General features: G+C 31.9%; 1 protein-coding gene across 1 annotated transcript; it reads left to right on the top strand.

Moving 5' to 3' along the window:
* Positions 1 to 6,461: 6,461 nt before the first annotated feature.
* LOC133678905 (phosphoglucomutase, chloroplastic-like) lies at positions 6,462 to 14,815 on the top strand. The gene is made up of 22 exons (XM_062101419.1): positions 6,462 to 6,902; positions 6,998 to 7,063; positions 7,227 to 7,271; positions 7,383 to 7,475; positions 7,587 to 7,639; positions 8,094 to 8,145; positions 8,254 to 8,322; positions 8,718 to 8,786; positions 9,629 to 9,751; positions 9,835 to 9,887; positions 10,396 to 10,474; positions 10,557 to 10,621; positions 10,706 to 10,773; positions 11,973 to 12,088; positions 12,169 to 12,243; positions 12,363 to 12,478; positions 13,553 to 13,694; positions 13,829 to 13,910; positions 13,997 to 14,043; positions 14,160 to 14,237; positions 14,332 to 14,437; positions 14,526 to 14,815. The coding sequence occupies exons 1-22, from the start codon at positions 6,654 to 6,656 to the stop codon at positions 14,591 to 14,593; spliced, it is 1,914 nt and encodes a 637-aa protein (XP_061957403.1). The 5' UTR covers positions 6,462 to 6,653; the 3' UTR covers positions 14,594 to 14,815.
* The last annotated feature ends 10,702 nt before the right edge of the window (positions 14,816 to 25,517 follow it).

Genomic DNA, 25,517 nt, shown 5'->3' with positions numbered 1-25,517 from the left:
AGGTCAAAAAGGTTGGAGGTGCGTGTCTTCTTCCCATTTCTGGTTTTGTATACTGCCCCAGAAGAAAGAACTTGGCAAGCTTTATTTTAGCCTCTATGAATTCATCTATGTTCCCCTCATGAAACTTTAGTTTAAATTTTCCTGATTTTTCATTTTTAATTTTCAAAAATTCTAATATTCTCTCTTTGTTAATCAAGAGAGTGTTTGGGATAAAGATATAATGAGTTATAATTATATTTTTTTTAATGTACAACTCATTAATTTAATGACAATCCATTAATTATCATACATTGATGAGAAGTGGATTGTGAGTGAGAAAGCACATATTGATGTTTAAAAAAGTTAGAACATGATTTTGCTCCAATTTTTTTGTGTGGCAAACAGAGATGCATATCTCTACTAGTATTTCATGATTTTGTTTTGCTTTCATGACAGCGACTCACACATGGCATTTAGCCCTGAGATGTCGACTTTTTATTCTTGATTATTATTGAAAAAAAGTACTTTTCTATAGTTTATATGCCGCGCGCCATATGGTTTTTTTTTATATAAAAAATAGCATAATTATCAAGAATATGTCGTAAACTAGCGAAAAAAAGATGGAAAATAACATCTTTTTTGGTTGCGCTATTGCCTTTGGCTGCATCAACAGAGCACAAAAACAGATACTATTCCCTTAACTCTTTTCAAGCATCTATATATATATATATATATATATATATATATATAGAGAGAGAGAGAGAGAGAGAGAGAGAGAGAGAGAATGATAGGGTAGGGCAGGACGTCCATTTCACATCGATGCATGCACCTGGCAATCAGGCCTGGCCATGGCTTCTGAAATCTTGTTAAGATGCTGCTGAACAGGGCTTATTCTTCGACTTTTTCCTTTTTTCCTGGAACCGGAAGATAATCCTTCTAAAAAGAAGTAAATACCCAATTACTGCTCTGGAAATTGCAGTCTGAACATGTACAATTGTGTAAATGCATGACCTTCATGATGATGCTACTACCACAAGGCCACCCCCTTTGCAGATCATGCCTCTTTGACCAAATTTACCACCCGTAAAAAAGGTTAGAAAATATATTAGCCAGGCCTAAATCCAAATGCCTCGTACACGACAAAAGAAACCTACCTAAACTCAGGTAAAAACAGAGAATTGAATGTAAAAGGGAAAGATGTAAAGCAAGTATCTGATTTAAGATGTTATTCAACCCGGCCAGAACCGCCGGGCTAACCTGGTAATTATCAGGCTAGAACTCGAGCTAAATTAGATTTTAAATTAAATCAGTGAGGAGTTTATTTGATTAGACTCAATACAAACCTGGTTGAATTTTAAAATGACATGCATTAAAATTAATTTAAATTAAGCTGTTCAATTTATAATCTAACTATTATGCTCAAACATATTTAATAACTTTGATTTGATATCGTGTATTTCGGTGATTTGGCTTTGTATTAATGGTGTGGTTGTTTTAAGAATTTTGATGCTCAGGTTCTGGGTTGTACAGTGATATTAATGATATGGTTGATTTTGTCTCCAAGTGGTTGGAAATGTTTGATTTGGTAATTGGTTTAGAAAATTTAAAATTTATTTTGATTAATTTTGGTGCAAGCTTTGCAAATTGAACTCAGGGTTATTTTCTTTGAGATTAAAAAAAAAAAAAAAACTTAAGAGTTCATGTTTTGGATTTGATTTTATAGCCTTCGTCAAGCCCCACTATATCAAGCAGCCCTTGCAATTTGTATCCACCATCTGCGGCCATTTTTCTTCCCATTTTTTACAAGAATTCAATTGTGTTTTTTTTTCCGCTTCTTTTTGTGGTATATATTTTTTATTTTTTGAGTTTTACCTTTTCAACTCCGAACTAAAGCAGATTAGCTAAAAAAAACTTCATTTTTTTAAACAAGTGAACCATACATGTGGAAAATAAGAAATTGCACATTTCATTTTTCAAAATAAAATATATATAGCAATCAAAAGTTTGAGGATCAAATTTGATATAATCAGTAAATAATATAACTTTTTTAAATTTTTCACAACTTTCGAAAAGTATTTTCCGTCCAAAATAAAACGAAAACACTTTTCTGGAAACTAAATTAAATTTTCTTTTGACTGGAAAGTGTGTTCTGTTAACCAGCTTTTCTAATGACAAGCAAACATAAAAAAGTTTAGAAAGTGGTTTCCAGGAAACCACTTTCCATCAAACAAACGCCCCTTTAGACTTCTTTGGGCGTTCTCCACTTGTTCGAGAAAGAAACTTGAGTGGGTTTGTAGAAAACCCGGTAAAGTTTTGTAAATCAACTCGATAATTTATTAACTCAATAAATGATTTAAGTTGGGTTTTATATTGAATTAAATCAAGAATTCATATAGTTAAACATAATCAATTTAGTGTATTAAATCAAGATTCAATCAAAACTAAGATAAGATTTTTTTTCAAAACTATATTATTTTAATTTTTTTGTGAAATAATATCATTTTGAATTGACATACTCGATCAATAAACTAAACTCTATACCAAAATAAGATAATGCTACCATAATTGTGTTAGGTATTGTGGTACATGGTGTTTTTTTTTATTAAAAATATATTTAAATAATTTTTTTAGTTTATTTATTTATTTATTTATTTTTAATATCATCACCTTAAAAATATAAAAAATATTAATTTAATATTTTTTTTAAATCAAATATACTTTTAAAATACACAAATTTATTACAATTAAAAAACAAAAAACACTACCGCCCAGTTGCCTTCTTTCGTAGGCTCATAAGTGTATCATCATTTGTGGCATTCAAATCATGCATTATTTGGAAATTGTGACCACAAGAAAAGGAAAAAAATAAGGGACAAAAACCTTGTTTTCTTGCTGTCAAGTGGTATTTGGATTCTTCTACAGAAAAAAGTGATAGAATATACCTTATACAAGAAATATATATACCTTGAAACTTTACCTTATAAAGGAATATATCACTGAATAAAATCTTTCATAATTTAATTTCGAGTTAACAACTTCAATTTTTCTTCTTCTTTTATATAATTAAGAAAAATAAAGATTGGAATGAACAAGAATCAAAATGAGATTTATGACCAATAATAAATAAATATTATTTTAGAATGTATTAATTGTGTTAAAAACAATATTAATAAAAAATCAATATACATTTCTAAATATATTACTCAAAAAGTTCGACACTATAAGCCTAATCGATACTAGAATCGAAAAATATTTATCTATATAGATATATTCATTATATAAAACATTTAATGTATGCTATATTTGGTTCATGACTCAAATCCTACAAATTCCTTAAAGTTGTTTTGGAATATATAGATTTTTTCAAAATCAAAACTTTACTTGCATTCATGTTTAATATATACATGAAAAAAGACAACACACATTTATTTTATATATAATCGATTGATTGGCTCACTTGAAACAAAAGAAAAATATATTTATTAAAAGATGAAAATATTTTATAAAATCAATTTTACCATTAAAATCATGGTCATCCACAACAAATTATTAATATATATTTTTTCTTTTTAATATTTATTCTTCCATACATACCAAACATCATTATAATTAAATATTACCTGACCATAAACTAATAACATGTTTTAACACAATAAAAATAAGTTACTTTTGCATGAAACAAATACATTCTTAGTCTTGATACTAGATATGTTGTCCGTGTGTCATCACAAACTGAATAATTTTTTTAATATAAAAAAGTGATAGGTAAAAAAAATCAAGCCCCAAGTCATTGGTTAAATTAGCAATTTAAGTATTTCTTAAAAAAAATCAACAACAGTAAATAAATTGATAAAAAAAACAATGAAAGAAAAGAAGAATCACACCCGAGTCTATTCAGATTATCAAACAACTCAATATTAACCTAATTGAAAGAAAACCATGAAAAAAAAGACAGTCAAACTTAGAAAAAAACAATTGAAGACATGATCAGCTTAAAGAAAAGGGAGGTAACCGGGTGAACCTAAACCTAGTACAATCTAAAAATTATAATTTATTAAATTATGGACTCAAGTTCAATCAATAAGCTTAAATGTCATTCAATTTAATTTTAAAGAATGAAATCGTTGAAAAAACTATTAATAAAAAAAACTTGTAAAAAAAAAACAATAAAAAAACAAGGCTAAAATCTAACAAGAAAAAACCTAATGAGGATGAAATCTAAAAAAACAATATCACAAACAAAAAAAATTCAATTAAAAGAATTAGGACTAAACTTGAAAGGTTAAAAAATCATAGATGGTGAAATTAAAAAATGGCATGGTGAAATAGATTATTTGTAATATAATAAATTATTTGTAGATTAAAAAATGGTGGGGTGAAATAGAATTTTTTTTTATTAAGAGCTAACTCAATATAATCAAATAAAAAAAGAAAACAAAAGTTAAAAAAGGAGAATTAAACTAAAAAAAAACTTTAAAAAAATGATAAAAAACAAGACAACATTAATTTTTTAAAAAGGAAAAAATAGGGCAAACCTCTTAAATCTTGTCTAATATTTAAAAGTCGCTTCCCATGAAATTGTTTTATCCAAATTCAATTAAAAAACATAATTCTCAACTAATTTAATTTCAAATGATGAGATCGGTAAAGAAGTATTAATAAAAAAACCTACAAAAGCAACAAAAAGAATGAGGATGCAATTTAATAAAAAAATAAAATATAATTCCAAATAAAATAAATATCAATTAAAAGAATAAAGACCAGATCTTAAAGATTAAAAAAATCATAGGCCATAAAATTGAAAACATTTGTAAAAACTAAGTAAACCTGAAAAAACATCTTAAACATGGTCAAATTTTAAAAACCTTACAACCTATGAAACCCTAGATCAGGGTCCAATCAAGAAATTTATTATAAGCCAATTTAAAAATATAAATTTAAAAAACTTGTCAAATAAAAAAAATTGATAACAAAAAAACCTCGAGTGAACTCAGCAACCAACCTGGGTCAATAAATCAAACACATAACCTAGAACATGAAATTGGGATGACCTATAAATAAGAAAGAGAAAAAAACATTGGAAAAAAAATTAAAAAAAATACTTTAAAAAAGATGAAAGTCGATCAGGGCTAATCCTTTAGATCTATTACCTGAGTCATAAGATTGGGGCGACCTTATTAAAGACAAATTTGAAAAAACAATGAAGTAAGATTCTTAATCAAACAAATATTAAGGAATAAAATTAAGAAAAAAATCAATAAAAAAGCAAAAAAAAATAGCAATTAAAGAATTATGACTAATTTCGACATAAAAATTAAATAAAATTAAATGTTCTGGGAAAAATCAAATGAAATTAGATGTTTAGGAATGAAATTGTAAGAAACAAATCCATTAAGAAAATGATTAAAAAATAACAATCAAAAGAATTAGGTGTAAAATTGACCTAAAATTTAAATGAAAATAAATGCCAAGGGGTGGAATTGAAAAAAAAAATCAATCAAGAAAATGATTCAAAACAAAACAAATAGAAATTTAAAAATAAGGATCAAATTTAAAAAATCAAATGACTAGAGATGAAATTAAAAATAAAATCAAATTAGAAATAATCAATGTAAATAAAATAATTGCAAATAAAAGAAGAGAGACTAAATCAAAAGAAAAAAAATAAATAGAAGGGCTAATATGAATTTTTGCATTGCTAGCATGCAAATCCGAGAAAAAAAGAGAAGGAAAATAAAGATAGAAAAGGAAAGTAATTTTAAGCCAAACCACGCTGGACCACAATACATATGCCACCCAGAGAGGAAGGGGACATCGAGATGAAGCAAATTATGTGGTGAAATTATGGTTACAACTACCGAAGTCGGCCGTAGATGCCGCCTGAATGCGACGGAGCTGCTGACCCATTAATGTGTGCGAGACATGCGTTAACAACTTTTTTATTTTTATTTTTTTGTGCAAAAATAAAAAATACCCTTATGACTAAACAATATTAACAAACAAATCATAATTACAACCAAGCCCTTAAAGTCAAGGCTAAAATAATTCTAATTGTAAGGGTAATGTAGTAATTCAATTGTTCTATAAAATATAAAAATACAAAAAAAATCTTTGTACAGAAGACATTGTATTATTTCATTAATTGATTATATTAGTAATTTTATTATACATTACAAAACATATTTATCAAAATAACTTCTTATATTTTTTAAAATATATTTATATTACGGTAAAAACATCATTTTACCCTCGAAACTAAAACTAAAGTTAAAATAACTAAGGGGTAAAATAATATGTGTTTTGGGTCACAATATTATTGATAGTGTTTTATTTTATTTATTTATTTTTAATAACAAACAAGACAAATAAATAATTGTTTTTTGAAAAATAGAAAAGAAGAAATAAAATAAAACAATGGAGAGGAAGTTCACAGTGTGTTTGTGTGTGTATTTGTACGAGTATGACTAGATAGGAAGCGAAGATAAGTCTTTTAAAAGTACATGCGGCAGTCAGAGATTTCCTCAGCTCTCCTTTTCTTCTCAGCTCACTTCCCAAAATCTTTCTCTCTCTTATACAAAGTATTCCCATTCTCTCTCTACAGTGATCACTGCTGACTACATTTGCAAGGGAGGAAGAATACATTGAGAGAAATTGTCGATCAAGAAGCGATAAAAATGGCTTCCTCTACTTCTTGTTTGAGACTTGAAAATGTTATCTTTTCATCAACTTATAGAAAGCTGAGGCAAACTAATGCAAATGGCAGTGTCCTCCTCTCTTCACCTATCCGTTCTTTCTCTCTTTTATCATCATCTTCTTTGTTTTCACCAAAATTTGCTCTCTTAAAAAATTTACATTCAGTTAGTTCTTCCCTCTCTGTCAAAGCTTCCTCTTCTACTGCCATTGCTGAACCTGAAGGCATCAAGGTCCTTCCTTTTCTGTATTTTGTGCATATACAAATGTATGTTTGCTTTATATGGAAATAAGTAACAAATGGGTACTTGATTCTTGTGTTTTGCAGATTAATTCAGTGTCTACAAAGCCAATTGAGGGTCAGAAGACAGGGACAAGTGGTCTACGAAAGAAGGTAAATTTCTGCTTCTTTTTTCTGTTTGGTTGCTGAGAAAGTAGAGAAAAGTGATTTAGAATTCTGGGTTTTATATGCTTTGTTGAATAAAAATGAGTGTAGTTTGATTTTAAATTGATGGGCAGAGGTGATTTATTCTGGTTTCAAATTTATGTTTTTGTAGGTTAAGATTTTCAAGGAGGAAAACTACCTTGCAAATTGGATTCAGGTTTGGTTGTTTTCTTTTACATGTTTTTTGGCATTAAATTTTGTGTTGTGTCATTGTTTAGGGGGCATTTGATAAAGGTTTTTGGTAAAGTTTGAATTTTTGTATGTGCAGGCATTGTTTAATTCATTGCCACCAGAGGATTACAAGAATGGAGTGTTGGTCTTAGGAGGAGATGGTCGTTACTTCAACCTAGAAGCTTCACAGGTGATTGTTGTTACTTAATCAACCTGTCATGATAAGTTAATAATACCTTTTATATGTTTAATTCTGTGGCCCCTTCTCTGATTATTGGAGTTGTGTGGACTTAAAATGCAGATAATCATCAAAATTGCTGCTGGGAATGGTGTTGGTAAAATCCTTGTCGGCAAGTAAGTACCACGATTGATCCTTTTGTTGTCAGATGGAGGAAATGGTTGTATGCAAAGGAGGATTGATGTATTAGATGAATGATATATGCTAGGACTAATTGTTTGAGACCGATTTTTATGCACTGTGATAGCTGCTTTTGACTAATAGAACCAAACTTTGAGTTGATAACAAATTGTTTTTTTAAGTTAATTAACTCCAAAAACCCAGGATGGTTTGAATGAGAATCATGTTCGTAGTCAATTGGGCAGAAAAAATAAGGTTGAAATATTAATCAATTATAACTTAGCTAACTCTCTTTTATCAGATGCTTTGCTTGATAATCATTTTGGAGAACTTCAAAGAATTATAGTATTTTCTTTCCATCTGAAGTTGTAAATATGAAATACCTTTTGGAATCTTGAATCATGTTTATGCAATTTTGGCACTGTTTATGGTGTTATTCCAACATTTCAGGGAAGGTATTATGTCCACTCCAGCTGTTTCTGCTGTGATCCGAGAGAGGAAGGCAAGAACATACTTCTCATCTATGCTTTGACCAGACATTCAGCAACTCATTTCAAAGCCTTAATAAATTTTCCCCTTTCCCTGCCTAACCTAGCAAATAAATCTGCAGGCCAATGGTGGATTTATAATGAGTGCAAGTCATAATCCTGGAGGACCTGAATATGATTGGGGTATCAAGGTAAATTGCTAATTCTCATCTAATACTCCTGCTTAATTATAGTTTCATCTCGACCCTCAATCCCACTCCTACCCTATTTATAAGCTGTAAAAAAATATAGGAATCAAGCACGATGAGCTGATAGGCATAGTGCAGCAAGCTTCACTACTTTTTTGCTATCATACTACTGGTAGTTGTCAGCTATCTGTTTTTTAATTTATTTTTGCATTTGTCATATATGTTGATGATTTAACCATCCTGACATGTTATGGTTTGCAATTTAGTATCTGGTTAACAGAGATCTTTTTTTCCCATCACATATTGGTGTTTTAGTTGAATGAACTGACCATGTTGAGTTACTTGCAAACCTACCAGTTGATGTGGCTTCCTTCCTTTTTTCCCCTTACATTTCCCAGTTTAATTACAACAGTGGGCAACCTGCACCTGAATCCATCACTGACAAGATATATGGAAACACCCTTTCTGTAAGTATCTGGCTATTTCTTTATCAAAAAAGTATCTTGTTATTTACTTGTAATTCCTTATGTTCAGCTATTCATCTTTCTTCAACATGGTTATGTTCTTCTGGTTTTATATCCTTTTTGAAGAGTACAAATGTAATCATTGCGTAGGTTTACCCCTGTACACTAGTTTTTTATTCAATTGTAAATAATGTGCTCTGACTATAAGTCTCTATTCGAAGTGTAAATGCTTTAGATGAAATATTTATTTGTTTCCTAAAGTAGACACCAACCTTGGCAATTCCGAGCACAACCACTTGAGTATGGTTTTTTCTCCTTTGTGTGAATGAACAATCCAAAATTTCACAGCTATAAACCTGTACCAAGATGACAGGATCTTTACACAACCAATCTGTGTTTTCTGATACGAACCTTTACCAAGGTTCAGCCTTTTTGCTATAATCAACATGAGGAAGTTTCTACAATACTTCTCTAGGTCAGTTATGCTAAATAAAACTGAAAGACCAGCAAACCAATAGGTTACCTGGTTTAGGCAAGTTAATTTATAAGCTAATTGCTCATTGATTTTATTTAGACTCGGTCAATTTGAAGTATTTCTGTGTTTATTAGTATGGATGTTCTGGTTATTTTTTTTGTTTTCTTTTGCTTATTTTTAACTCGCTTAATACTCGTTTTTTCTTGTTCAAAAAATGCTATAATCTTGTGATTTTCATAAGTGAAGGTTTTGGGTTGCAACTGGACATCGTCTCACCTCCATAATTATTTAGACGTGCATGCTTGATTATTTGACTTCCTATAATTTGGTAGTTCCTGCATGAATCTGAAATTTTGTGAATTCTATGCAGATATCTGAGATTAAGATGGCAGACATTCCTGATGTTGATCTTTCTACTCTCGGAATCACAAAATATGGAAACTTTAGTGTTGAAGTAGTAGACCCAGTTTCTGATTATTTGGAGTTAATGGAGGTTAGAAACAAAAACATGAACGTGCATCTTTGGATGATCATGCATTTGGATTTCGTGTCAGTAATTTATGGATTATTTTGCAGAATGTATTTGATTTTGAGCTCATCAAAAGTCTCCTTTCACGGTCTGATTTCAGGTACATTTATTCACTGCCAAGTGACATTGCCATTTTTTCTTACATGTTCCTTCATGCATATGATAATGAAGAAGATCCTCTATTCCTTTTGGCTATCTTATGTTATGTATATTCCTCCAAGTATTAACTTATGGATGAATTAACCTGAACTGATGTTCATAACTTCTCAACTTGGCAATAAAGTCTCCCCTGAACTATTTGCAGCCAATCTATGTAAGCCTGTTTTCACTAGATCACTATATCTGTTGCTACTTTCACAGATGCTGTGTTTCTTTTGCTTCTGATATGAAGACTTCTCAGCTAAAATATTGTGTTTGCCATCATAATCATCTGTACCTTCCGCTATTTATTTTCCCTGTACAGAAGCATGCACAATTGTTTTTGCTTGTGTTTGTGTTTGATGCAAGTTCTATACTCTTGCATAATAGGCATTGTTGAATCTTGAATTCATATGTGGAAAGCTATCTTTCTGGGTTTTAAAGTATATTGTATGGTATTTTACTTTCAGGTTTATATTTGACGCCATGCATGCTGTTACTGGGGCTTATGCAAAACCTATCTTTGTGGACAAGCTTGGGGCCAGTCTGGTATTTTCTGGATGAGACATTTTGAAAATATTTTTGAACAATCCGATATTTCCTGATAATATATGTTAAGTTTTGCATGTAGGATTCAATTTCAAATGGAGTGCCTCTGGAGGATTTTGGGCATGGCCATCCAGATCCTAATCTTACGTAAGATGGCTATTTACTTCTTGACCATATAGCAAGTTGTAATCATTTGATATCCTATTAACCATATCTTTTACTCTAAAACAGATATGCCAAGGGCTTGGTCGACATCATGTATGCAGAGAACGGGCCAGATTTTGGAGCTGCAAGTGATGGTATGTCAGATGAATTTTCAAGAAAGTGACATGCTTCATTTTTCAAGTGTTTGATGTGCTATTAATTGCTTGAGTGAATGTATGCATGGATTCACTGGCAGATTAGGCCGCACCGAGTAATTCCTTTGGGGTAAATTAAATTAAGTCTCAAACATTGAAGGAAAATATAAGTTTTTAATCCATATATGAATAGCTAATTGCTGAAATTTATATTTCAATTGATTTTGCTCATTTTGGAGAGATACCAATTACTAAGCCATAAGTATTTCTAATTAACAAGTCCAGTTATGCAAGTATATCAGGAGGCACTCTTTTAGTAAATGTTGTTACTGATAGTAACGTTACTTTATTTAATTAATCTGCCATATGCGTTCAGATCAGAATTATATATACTGTGTGCATTTGTTGTTTTCACTCTTTTTCATTGAAATAAATGAGCCAATTTGAAATCAACCCTCAAGTTACACTGTTTAACACAGTGACATTTTATACAACAAGATCATTTTGAGTCTCGAATTTGTTGATGTTGTTTCAGTGGTTTTCACTGCTATATCCGTAGATGATATAATGAGGAAACCAGTAGTCAAATAGGAAGAAATTGTGTAAAATTCTGGAGGGGCTGGTGCAAATCTTGAATGAATTGATTTGGGTGGTGAACCATATTATATAGTTTCTGCCAAGCTTGGGACACAACAAATCTGCGGATGCTAACCTTGATACAGTAGTTGAATTTAAATCAAGGTTTGATCCACTCTTCAGCTCACTATAGGATAGATTTTGATTAAAAAATAAACTAGGTTAATATAAGCAACCAATGCTTGGTATGCTATTTTGCTGCTATATGCTAAAGTAAAAGGAAGATTCGTGTTAAAGTACTTTAAATCCATACAATAAATATATATACCAGGATCTGTAAATCCTGGGCAGGAACTTCGTTTTGGTCCTTGAAGTTTTGGTAAGAGTGTTTGACAACATTAGTGTGGGGGCAGGTATACTGAGAAAGGTGAAAATGAAAACTTAGGCTGCCAAATGTCTTTCCTAAACACTATGTGGGTGTATTGCTTGTATCAGATGACTGAGTAATTTGTGTTTCTTATTGAATCATTTGGCTCATCTTGAGCTCCATATTGTGATTAATCATGATATTGTTATTCCTTAATATCCCTTTTTCAGAAGTAACTTTTCTTACCATTATTCAGGAGACGGGGACAGAAACATGGTCCTAGGTAGAGGGTTTTTTGTCACTCCTTCAGATTCTGTCGCTATCATTGCTGCCAATGTGCAAGCCATTCCATACTTTACAAGTGGCCCCAAGGTAGAAAATTCTGCAGATGTTTTTCAACCTTTTTGATGTCCAAAGAAACAAAAAATAAATGTCTTGTTTCCAAATTTCAGGGTTTAGCTCGGTCCATGCCAACAAGTGGTGCTCTAGATCGTGTGGCTGAAAAATTGAATATTCCATTTTTTGAGGTCAGGCAACCCTTGAACGAAATTCTAGTTTCAATAAACGGGGAGACCATAGAATGTAGAATAGGGTTTTGCATTGATAGAGATGCTTTTCTCCTGACAATCTTTTATCTTGGGTTCAGGTCCCTACTGGTTGGAAATTTTTTGGGAATCTCATGGATGCCGGAAAATTGTCAATTTGTGGTGAAGAAAGTTTTGGAACTGGTTCTGATCACATTCGTGAGAAGGATGGCATATGGTAAATGTCTGAGATGCATCCAATGAACCTCTCACATGGACCAACAATAAGGCTTTTCCTGCCAATTAATGTTAAGAAAAATAGCCCTACATGTCCTACTTAATGCTGGTTATAAAATTCCACGTTGCTATAGAAGGTTGTCTGCAGTTTTATGCTTTTTGTCTCATGACATTCCTTAAACCTTTCTTCATTTACTTATCATGCCACAGTCATCTAAGCCTCATAATTTATCACACTTGTAAAAATCTCTGTGGTAATTGTCAAAAATTCTACTTCATATCAAAATGAAAACCAGAACCAGCACCTCCCTACTAGTATATTATAATTCAAGCATTTTGCGGGTTGGTTTATATGTGAAAAAATCTTCATCTTGCCAAGGTCTGCTTGATCGTTGGGTGTTTATTACCCTCCATGGATCGTTTCCAATTCTCTGGCTGCATCCAATAGCAACAGATTGTCTGCTACTCTGCCATGAACTTTGGCTGGGTCCAATTGCTAGGGGTAGAAGGGCTGCCGTATATTTGTCCTCACCTATTCCTTCTGAGAGATTAGAGGGTCTGGATGGAAGTGGTAGATTGGCTGCTTTGCTGATGGAACTATATGCTAGTTCAAGTGGTTCACAACTTAGGAGCTAAATTAGGATTTAAATAGTTGTCTGATATTATCTTTTCATAGGAATGCTTTACTTTAAATTGTTAGGTGTTTGACCTTATCACAACACAGTCTGTCTCATTGCATGTTTCAGATTTGACCTTATCACAGCAGTCTGTCTCATTGCATGTTTCAGATTTTCCAACACAAGTATATTGTTTAGATTTGCTATCTATTGTTGATTATTGCAAAATCTCATCAGAATCATGTTACGACCTAGTATATTTAGAAAGCTTGGTGAACCAGATTCAGTGTCTGTTCTTTTCCATAAAGGTCTATTGCACTGAATCATGTTTACATTTTTAAGGCTATTGTTTGGTCTCTAAAAGACCCTCATATTTTGTTTGGTTTAGCTCATCTCACTTCCTCTGCTATGAAAGACTGTCAAATCCCATACAGAATAACAAATCTATCTAAATGCAGGGCTGTTTTAGCATGGCTTTCGATTATTGCATACAGAAACAAAGACAAGAAACCAGGGGAGAAGTTAGTATCTGTTGCTGATGTTGTGAAAGAGCACTGGGCAACCTATGGAAGAAATTTCTTTTCTAGATACGATTATGAAGTAAGCATCGTCCAAATCTTTTGTAGATCATGGTATAGTTGATGCTTTGGATGCAGCTATGGACTAAACTTCCAGTGTCTAAGTAGAGGTGCGTACTGGGTACAATTCTTTAATTTATGTAAATTCTTTTTCAGGAATGTGAATCAGAAGGTGCCAACAAAATGATACAGTATCTTAGAGATTTGGTCTCTAAGAGCAAACCAGGTGACAAGTATGGTAAGTTTATATCTGATCTCCTTCTCATTTAATCACCGCCTGCTATCTGACAATCTCTGAGCATTTTATTACAATTTGCTTTGTAGGAAATTACACCCTTCAGTTTGCTGATGACTTTACATACACTGATCCTGTAAGTTAAAACTCTGCATGTTTAACTGATCAAATTTGATCAGTTACGATTTCACCAAGCACCTGTAGCCTGATATCACTGCCATGTTTAACTTATCTTTTATGTGATTATTATAGGTGGATGGAAGTGTGGTATCAAAGCAAGGCATCCGGTTTGTTTTCACTGATGGATCGAGGATCATATTCCGTCTATCTGTATGCTCAATTGATTATAGTTTTCTGTCAGAGTTTGAAGCTTCATAGGCTCTGGTTTTTCTTCTAACTGGAACATCTACATCTACATCTACAGGGAACTGGATCAGCAGGTGCAACTGTCAGAATCTACGTTGAACAGTTTGAACCAGATGTCTCTAAACATGAGATGGATGCTCAAATAGCCCTAAAACCATTAATAGGTCAGTATTATTTTTTCCTTCAAGTAAAATGCTAATTTCTCTGGCATTACTAGAATATGTATTCATGATATGTTTTGGTTTGTTTTAGATCTGGCATTGTCCGTATCAAAGTTGAAAGACTTCACAGGAAGGGACAAGCCTACAGTCATCACTTGAAATTTAACACCAATTGGGAGTCTGAAGAATCAAGTTGTATGCCAGGTTATGCTTAATGGCAGGTCGGGCTTTCCATCCTCTTCTGGCTTTACTTGCCATACGTATTGTTTCTGCTCAATTTTGGTTGTTCTTTAGCTAGTAATGGCATTATGGTTCAATAAATCTCTCCATGTAAAGTATGTAAAAACATATCTATGCAAATAAAATCTCTTGCTTTCGCTACATGCCCTTGTTAACCTTCATATCTCCCTTGTTGATTTGAAGTCATCATGCATTGATAACAGTATAAATGTAAGACATAAATATCAGCTATACGTAAACAGAAACCTTGTCTGGAATATGGTTCATGTAACCTTCTTATCTGATGCCATTAGAACACACCCACTCAAGCTTTATATAAGTTTCCTGTTACTCCTGCCATTCTAAAATCCTCCAAATCAATGTCAACTTATTCTCTGACCTTTTTTTTACCTATATGAAGATCCCACTAATCTACTTTGGAGCTGTCTAGATTTTTCACATTTGATTGATTCTCTCGTTTGCTCGCTGTCTCAGCCTACAGTATTTTGATCTTTACGTTTACTTTAGTTTCACTAAATTGTCGCTCGAATGTCACTGGAATTTGGAACCCTTTTAGGTCGGAAATAGGAAAAAAAAGTAACAGGAAATGGGAGCGAGTGGAAAGTACCAGACTAAAAAGGCTGAATAGAGAGAGTGAGTATATTGTTACATCGCTTGTCATTTCATTTAGTTTCATCCATCTGTTTCATGACAACAAGATGCAACAGTATATCCATGATAAGACAATTACAAGTCACTTGCAGATATTGCCGTGAATTTGCACACACCAATTTGCCTCCATCTGATAAGCAATTCCCCCTCAATGCTATGTCCATGTAATAAATTTGGCCCAATAACTACCAACGATGAAGATCTTTAGTATTATGCATCATCCAGTGACCATTCTTTATGCATTTAGATCGATGATAGAGCTTGTTGCATGGTCATGTCGATCCCTTTAAAAGACATGATCTTGTGGTGTGTTTATGACAATCAAAACAGCTCTTTTTAATGTCAAGGTTGATCTTACTGGTCTGCTTTTAGCTGATCAGATCATCATGATGAAACATCCAATGGCAGGCCGCGACCGCCTTTTGTGGGAGCCTAGTGTACAACAAAGACAAGCATGACCACAATATGCCTATAATGGGGAAAATTTGTCTTAAATACTTCCCTAGTCTTCTTTAAAATGCAAGCTAACACTCTCCAGCAGCTCCAATTGGTATAATGGCACAGCAAGCACTCAACATGAGAGAACATGCTGGGACACTATTTTTGTCCTTCTAAAGTTAAAATGCAGCGTCATCCACTTCCCTCTCATAAACTTTTATACCCTTTGTTAGGACGTGACATTATCTAACTACATTCTCATCTCCACAGACTAACACTTCAAAGAGGGACCCCAGAAGTGCTTTTTTTCAGTATGAGAGAAAACTTGAGATGCAGGCTTTTCTTAATTTCTTTATCCCCTCCTACTTTCAACCCGGAGCAGCAAAATGTTAACCCTAAAATCCCTTGGCTTCTATGATGTTTCCTATTGAGGACCCAATACTGTGAATTTTCTGCTGTGGACCATTTAATTGAGGGAGGATTTGGACTTCTTAATCCCACACTTGTAAGGCTATTTTTTTTTTTGTTATTTGCTCCTGAGTTGCCCCTTAAATGGACACTTGAGATTCCAAGTGAAGCTGGAGCAGGTTCAATAGGGTTTCCTTTGGCGAAGAGAACATACTTTCAGGATCATTACAATGGAGCCCGCCTTTTTCTTCAAAAATCCAAAACCAAAATCTATCTGGATTGTCTCTGCTCCCCATTTCTAATGTGATTTAAGTCCTCCACCAGACCCACCAACAAATAATTGTACAGACAAGGGAAAAGCAAGCAAAACTTGTAGTGCATAATATAAGAGGATAGAACTGTGTTTGTCCTAATTTGATACACACACTTACGCTATAGTTACTGTAATAGATCCAACCTTGTTGGGTCTATCAGTTTCATAGGATTTGCTCTTGAAGAGAGAAAACTCAATTTGCCCCACCTTTTTATCTGCATGACATTGTGACAACTCCACCATCATGCTAGTTGCTTCTAGTGATGGACCTTGATGTCTCCTCTTTCTTTTCCACCTACTGTCCTCTGTCCTGTAGTGAACAATTTCATGTTTGGCGAACTTCTCTCAACTTTTAGAGAGTTTTTTGATCATCAGAAATTATATAAACCATTGTCGAGAACATTACATCTAAACATATCTCTAGAAATGATGCTGCCAACCCTATAACATATTGGAGTTGAAGGTATTTTTGGTTTGCTGATTTGGCTATACCATATCAAAAGCATCATAAATATATGTGTGTTTGGCATTGTATAGGTTATCTTTAAGAAAAAATTATAAATTATAATATTTTTTTTAATCAAAGTTTTAAAAGACAGTTTTTTGTAGGATATATGTAAAACTATAGTACGTTGATTAATTAAATATTTTCAATCCGTGATTGAGATAAAATACAGACCGTACCACATCACACTATATAAATAAACAGATACTAAAGCGTCTTAAAATGTATTAATTTAACGAATTTTAATTAAAAAAATAACAATTCACGAAATTACTTTGAATTCTTCATGTCATATCAAATAAGGATAAAACCCCATGCATTTAAAACTTGACTAAACCATGAAGGGGTTAATAATTTTCTTAATAAGCTTTCTTTTCTTGAGCATTGAGAGTTAATCAACATGCTGATGATTTGAAGAGTAATTAATTTCTCCACAAGATCTTGTCGGTGATACGTAAATCCCAAGTGATTAATGGAGATTTATTATTAATTATGAAGAATAATGTCATGATTTTAGGTTTTAAAATAGTTCATATCTTACAATCTATTCCTTGCAAAAAAAAGAGTTAATTTTTATTACCATTCATTATTGTTCTCAATTTTTTTTTTATTAACGTGAATGTCCAGGTCAGTTTGCGTACACCTCAACTAATCCCACGAGTCCTGAAGTTAACGACCATATAAGTCTCCAGTGATCATCATATTAGTAACCACATGACTCGAATTTAAGACTATAAAGGAGCGAAACCCCTCATTTCTCTCATACTTCTACTTTATTTGTGACCCTTAATGGCTTCCACTTCATTTACTAAAAATTAAGAAGAAACAAGAAATTTCTGTTATGTATTTACTTTCCAAGCATCCCTTTTCATGGCTTGTCCAAATTGATGTCTACTTTTTTGTATTGTTTTAATGGGGGGATTAATTGCTTTTATACATTTTTTAGTAGGTAATGGTAGCTACTTTGTTACACCTTAAATAGTAATAATTAAGTCAAGGCAATTATGCACTCCTCCACTATCAAATACCATTCATCTTGTCATGCATGTCTTTGGCAGTCCATTTTTCTATATAATTCTTGATTTCCTTATTTATATTTGACTTTAGGGAACAATTATTTATGCATACAACTTTGACTTTATGAATTTTATTAAATAAAATCATTCTCTTCATGACTAGTGTTAGATTAATTAGATCTTTAAATCTATGTATACCGTTGGATCTTAATAATATATATTATCTTAAAATATCTAATCGAAAAGGTTTGAACTAGTGCAAGTGGAGAAACATAAAGCCAACATATTAAATTATTACTTAGAAAAAAGATAATCCTAAAATAATTGATAGTTTATTAAGAATTTTACTTATAAAATATACTTAAGAATTTTATTATTCATTTAGCCAATCCACATTAAACTATTGAGTTAGAACTCGAAATTAGTTGTGTAAATATTAATGTGATGTCTCTATACAATTTTTTTGAGTTATTATATCCCTATATAATACTTGTATTGTATTATTGTCTCATGGCTTGTTACGAGTTATATTAAATATTTTTATGTAAAAAATATATAGGTGTTATTAATGTTTTTTTCAATTAAAAAATTAAAACAGTGTGAGAATTGAATTAATGTAATTTAATCGTCTTGACAGGTCTAAAAATAATCCAAATGACTTGTAAAAATATAATTTAATTCAAAATAAATATTTAAAATGAAATGATTCGACTATTAAAATATGTACTTGGATGTGTCAAAAATAAATTATGATTTTCTGACCGTTTGACTCTCTCTTTCCTTCTCTCTCTATAACTAATACACACACACACAAGCAGGGTGGTAATAATCCAAAAAATTATACTAAATTGTTAGTGTAAGGGTACAATTTCAAGCCTTTAACTCTTGTTCTGTTACATGGTAGTGATACTATTGAAACATCATGTAGGTTCATAAAATCTTCCCACTTGTTAGATATGTTAATAATGGAGATTTGCTTAGTGCTTTACATGCAACTCACTCTAGTCAACTGAAAAAAATACACCATTATTTTTAAGTTCAAACAGTAGATGTGACCATGCCTTAGTGCTCAACACACACTCTTCCATTCTCTTTCTCACTGAAGAGACTATCTAAAATTATGTCTCCATTATTATTATTATTATTTTTGGGAATTTCTCCTTTCTGAACATTAACAAGATATTCTAAAATTTTGTGTTTTTTTTTGGGAATTTCCCATAATTATTGACACAAGACTAACATTTCTTCTCTCCTTAATTCTAACACACAGAATTATTGTGTTAATTTCAACACAAATTTGATTGAGTACTTTGTGGATTTCATGTGAAGTCTTCTGAGACAATTGTTTTTTGGGCTTCAAGGACATTTCCGGGCACAATGTATTGAGCATGTACTTTGATGCCGATGGATTTTTCTTCTTTTCTGCCATGGAATTGGTGCTAGGAAGTTGTTGGGACTACTTTCTCATGTTGAATGAAACCCTTGTTGATCATGGAATTTCTGACGCGCATATCATATAAAGTGTTGAAACATGGCAATAAAAAGCATATATATCAAATCGGGTCCCAGGAATAAAAATGGGCAAAATCAGCTGCTAAATAAATCATTAAATTTCTTGACATTTTCCAGTTCCTAAAATGCTTGTGGTTATTAAACCAAATGCCTTCTTTGTATCAATTCTTACAATTTTCTTTTGACAATGTTTTTCATGGTAATTTGATGCTATCACACAAAAATTCATAGCAAATTAATTTTGAAATTAATTCCCACTTAGTTATTTTGTATATCTTTTTTCATATTAAATTTTACCAAATGTTTTCACATTCGAATTTCAATCAACCCATCATGTGCCATACGACGTCTATTGATTGAGTGTTTCAGTGATAATTTTTTTTTATAAATTGTATTTTATTAAATAGCATTTGGTTATTGTCTCGTAACAAAGTAGACAAAGTTAAAGAGAATAAAAAATATGTATTTTCATATGTTTCATGTGAAATTATAAAAATTTACTCTAATAAAACTATTTAGAGATAATTTATTTTATGTCTTTATTTTTATCTATATCTCATTAAACAAATATATATATATTTTCTATATTTGTCTATCATGTTATAAAACGCTAACCAAATACAATATTTAATGATCTAATAATTTCTTAAATTTTTTTAATACTATCATTATGTTAAGTTAATATAATTCTCCCTTAATTTCAATTAAGTGAATGGAATCTAATTAAGTGCTTGCAGGTATATATTTTCTTAATCATTGAATAATAGTACAACAGAAGATCATATATATATATATATATATATATATATATATATATATATATATATTCTAAACTAATCAGTTATGAAATATTATTATAAATATAATTTCAATTTCAATTTTGAAATCACGATTAGTGCAGGTTCATCAATGCAGCAGAATATCCATCATCATAAACAAGAAGCTCACAGTTACAAAGTTTGAATTTTTGTAACTGTAACTCTCTTTTGAAACTCTCTTCTTGGTCTTCAATGTTCGTTAGCTAGCTGGAGATTTAACAATTACAAAGTTTGAATCTCTGTAGCTGTAACTCTCTTCTTGGTCTTCAATGTCTGTTATCTTCTTATGCTTAACACCGTGGAGGGAAATACCATCATACCTAGTAATCTCCGTTGAAGTGTCACAATTGTTTTTATTTTTTTATTTATTTTATGTGGTGAAATTAAAAAAAAATAATCTCTTACAACTTAATTTATTTTTTGTCCTTTCTTTTGTATGGCATATTGTAGCTTCCTTTGGCAACTAGCCAACTAGTACGATGAGTATAGGTCTCCTTTAGTTTTATAGTTTCTTTTCTTACCATTCTTTACCATAAACACAACAAAATATATATATAGTTTCCCAAGTGTCTGTTTGTTTTCGTTATAAAAATTATATTTTTTAAAAAAACATCAAAAAATATTTTTAAAAACTTAAAATGTAGCAAACCGCATAGATAAATGAGAACTAAAATTAAATAACAAATAGCTGAATTGAAGATTTAAGTGACGATTTTTTTTTTGTCGCAATATATACCTTTTGAGGGGCACACTTTCTTGAAAAAATAACATTTCTTTTTTACTATAAAATCTACAAGCAAAATCAAGAGGGAGTGCTACTACTTAATGCATGTCCATTTACTCCTGAACTCGAATCTCCGAGAGACCCCGCCAAAAAAGAAATTGATGGTACAAATGGTGCAAAAAGCAAGCAAATATTGGTGGATTATTAAAGGAAATTGAACTATGTTGCCCTTAAAATGACAGATTTCCTTTTTCTATTTATGGCCAAAGAATTCATTTAAGGTGTTAAATCAAATTTAGTTGAGGCCTGCTTTAGAGAGGAAAATCATAGGCTCCCTTCATGTGAATGGGATTTTTATGTCTAACCCCCCGAGGCACTATCCTACTAGGAACTTTAATCAATTGACCTTAATTGCCACCTATAACCCACCCCACTAGGAACTTTCAAAATTCCTAATGTTTGACAGAATTTGTGGTGTTTCTTTTTTCAAATTCAGACTTAGTACATGTTTGGTAGAGGGATCAAAGGGGTAAGAATTTACCCTTATATTTTTTTCTTCCTTTTACTTATGTTTGATACAAATTTAGAAGGAGAAGTTTTTAAGCCATGAAGTTTAGCTAGAGGTTTCAAACCAAATCCTAAATAGAGGTTATACGTGTGTGGCAACGATATTTATTAGGGAGGAAGTTCTTCATTCAAATCAACCAACGCAAGTTAAAATATTTTTTAGAACAATGTTTGGCAAAATCAGAGCAACAAAAATGGGTGGCCAAATTGCTAGGCTACGTTTACAAGATAACTTATCGCCTAGCTAGGCTGTGAAAATTAAGCGACAGATGCCTTCTCACACAAACCTAATAGTCCAGTCCTTAATTACCTTCATGTACCTACCATAACTATATGGGATGAAGTTCAGTAGGCATATGAAGGAGATATATCCATGCATTCAGACAATCATTTAATTGGTGAAAACTCAAACTGAAGGGTTATATATACAACGACAAGGGTTATTCTATTTTAGAGGCAAAGTAATCATTCCTTCCCAAGGGGAGTTATGGAAAAAGCTGCTACATGAGACTTTCGACACAAAAATTAAGGGCATTCAAGAGTGTTGCGGACATTCGAACAGTTAGCTTAACAATTTTATTGGCCTAAAATGTATCAAGAAGTCCACAAACACATCCAATGTTGTGAAGTATGTCAAAAGATGAAATCCAATACATTCTCACCTACAAGACTTCTCCGATCATTGCCCATTTCGTGCCAAGTATAGGAAAATATCACTTTCGACTTCATTAAATGACTGCCCACTTCCCATAACAAGGACACAATATTGGTAGTAGTGGACAAGTTAAGTAAAGCTGCACATTTCCTAACTTTAACTCATCTATTTACTACTAAAGGTGTGGTTGAAAAATTTATGGAAGGGATTATCAAGTTGAATGGGTTGCCAAAATCCATCATCAGTGATCTCGATCTAGTCTTTATTAGAAGGTTTTGCAAGAATTTTTTCAAATGCCAGGCACCAAGTTACAGCTTAACTATGCCTATCATCTATAAATCGACGACCAAACAGAAGTGGTCAACTGCTATGTGAAGCAGTATCTTCGGTGCTTCGTGTATCAATAGTCATGCAAGTGGATTGCCTATCTTCCTTAAGCTGAGTTATGGTATAATACAACGTACCATGCCTCAATAGGAATGACTCAATTATAGGCATTATACGAGCATCCACCCCCTTTATTCTCACTTTATCATAACAATTTCTCTTTCATCAATAAAGTGGATGGGCAATTGATAACTAGAGATGTGATACTACGATAGCTCAAAGCTAATTTGGAAGCCTCCATCAATCGCATGAAAAAAAATGGCTGATAAAAAAAAAGGAATGTCACATTCGAAGTAGGTGAAATGGTGTTTCTCAACCTATCGGCAACAATCAGTTTTTAAATGTGCCCACCAGAAGCTTGCCAATCGATTTTATGGGTCGTATCCTATGATACAATAAATTGGAGTGGTTTCTTATCAACTTCAAATGTCAACGGGAGCCCACATCAATTCACTCAATGTTTCATATTTCCATCTTAAAGAAATTTATTAGCGAGCATACACTGTCCTTTACTGAGTTGCCGCCCATAACTGATGAAGGAGCAATCGTACTTGAGCCCCAACACATTCTGGATGCTTGTTGGATAAAAAAGGGTAAGAAGTTTGAAGAAGAACACTTGGTTCAATGGAAACATTTGTCAGCTGAAAAGGCTATGTGGGAGACGCATTAGTCATTTCTTGAGCAATTTCCAAATGTGGACCTTGCAGACAAGAGTCCACCCGATAAGGAAAGTATTGGTAAGCCACGACGTTCAGCTAGAGGTTTCAAACCAAATCCTAAATATTTGGGAAGAGGTTGACGGGAGACGCAAACAAGATGTAATGCATGGGAGTAGCGTGCATACGTGCATGGACTGGGTTTTAGCAGTTAGAGAAATTTATGCTTAATGTTATCTTTTTGTTGCATTTTATTTCAGTAGTACATGGAGTCCATTTCATTTATTTTATTTGTTAGGCATTAGTTACTAGTAGTGGCCTTAAAATGTTCCTTTAGTTTTAGCTTATTTTGTTAGTCAATTTCATTCATATGGTCTGCTATTTAAGCAACCGTGGATTATCAATATGAGATAGAAAAATTATTGTAGTTAATCTGTGATACATCTTCACTTAAAGAGGGTATTTTCATGAACATTTTTATTTATATTTAAACGGATCCTATCAGTTAATCCCAAAAAAGGATTAAATGTTAACATTGTCAAGGGAGAAATGATGGAATTAAACCAAGTTTGTATTAAGTTTTTATCCTTATGGTCTAAGGATTTGATACTTAGTAATTGTTGGTTTTTTCCTTGACATAAAACTTATTAATCCTTTTTTCTTGATTGATGTAGGATTTTTTATTTGTTAATTAGAGCTTCTATTTCTATAAATATAAGAGCTTAATCTTGTGTCTCTATGGTTAAAAAAAAACATTAATGTTATATGTGGTTTATAAAAAAATTGTGTTGTATGTCAAAGAACCATCTCAACCTAATAGCTTAACCTGTGAGGTAAGGTTTCAGAATATGATTTCTATTATTCTCTAACACACTTCCTCAAGTGAAAGCTCTTTGAACTTAAAACTTGCACAGGCCCACATTACCCTGTGCTTAATTTTTATCAAATAAATGGGGATGGTGAGATTCAAACTAGTGACCGCTTAGTCATCAAGGCTCTGATACCGTGTCAAAGAACCAATTCAACTTAAAAGCTTAAACTGTTAGGTGAAACTCCAAGATATGATTTATATTATTTTCTAATACACCCTCTCAAGTAAAAGCCATTTGGGTTTGAAACTTGCACAGACTCTGATACCATATCAAAGAACCAATTCAAATCAATAACTTAAGCTATTAGGTAAGATTCCAGAATATGATTTATATTATTCTCTAACAATGTAAAAGGAGATTAGCATGGGTCTAGGTCTTGTAAAAATTATTTTTTTTTAACTCTTCTTTAAAAATTTTAAGATCAAAACTAGTAAAATTTAAGTTTTTTCTTTGTAGAAATTTTTTTCTAATCTTAGCCCCCTTAAAAAAATTTACGGCTTAAGTTGCAACTTAAATTTTAAATAATTAATTGTTTTTGAATCAATAAAATAAAATAAAATAAAGTCCTGTAATTTTTAGATATTTAGTTTTTCAATAATAGAGAAGAAAGTTTTAAGGGAAGAAAAATTCTGGGCCATACCAAATTAAACAAGAATTTAGAGAGGTTGGAGAAATGTAAGAAAAATGGCATGACAAAGTTCGGCAAAGGAAAATGAAGGCTTGTCCTTTAGGTTTTCTACCATGGCTAGAACAACCTTGCACACATTTTAAGCATCTTTTATACAATAATTATCTACATTTTGCTCGGCATCACCCATTGTCGTGGGAAAAAAATAGTTAAAATAAATATTTTAGGGTTGATAATTTTGTCAATAAGGGACTACTTCTTCTTCTTCTTCTTCTTCTTCTTCTTTTCTTAAAGCTGACTGACTACTGTTTTGTTTTATTAAAATTATTAAGAATTCTATTATAAAGTCATGATCAGTTAACATGTCGGGGCACTTTTTTCAATCAATTTTGATAGAGTTGTGGACGCGATTGGTACGATTTTTAGTATGTTTTCCCAATAATGTTGCTCTTGTATGACAAAATAGTCTTGACATTGATTAAAACCACATGTTTTTGTACAAAATTTCAAAGGTTTAGCCCTAAAATTCGTCTCATTGTCTGTTTTCAACCATCAATTTTATTCATGTGTTAATTTCCAATTCATCAGTTATTCCTAACCTTATGTTATCTAATTTAAATTGATTTAATTGATAATTTTTTTTAATTGATTTAAATTAGATAACACAAAAGTAAAATGATGAATCGAAAACAC

The sequence above is a fragment of the Populus nigra genome, chromosome 18 (genome assembly GCF_951802175.1).
Source record: "Populus nigra chromosome 18, ddPopNigr1.1, whole genome shotgun sequence".
Classification (NCBI taxonomy): domain Eukaryota; kingdom Viridiplantae; phylum Streptophyta; class Magnoliopsida; order Malpighiales; family Salicaceae; genus Populus; species Populus nigra.
This window is presented reverse-complemented; position numbering and strand designations above follow the sequence as displayed.

Coding starts and splice junctions, on each gene's coding strand:
- LOC133678905 (XM_062101419.1), top strand. CDS start 6,654: ATGGCTTCCTCTACTTCTTGTTTGAGACTTGAAAATGTTATCTTTTCA. Junction 8,323..8,717: donor AATATGATTGGGGTATCAAG/GTAAATTGCTAA, acceptor TACATTTCCCAG/TTTAATTACAACAGTGGGCA. Junction 12,244..12,362: donor TGAATATTCCATTTTTTGAG/GTCAGGCAACCC, acceptor TCTTGGGTTCAG/GTCCCTACTGGTTGGAAATT.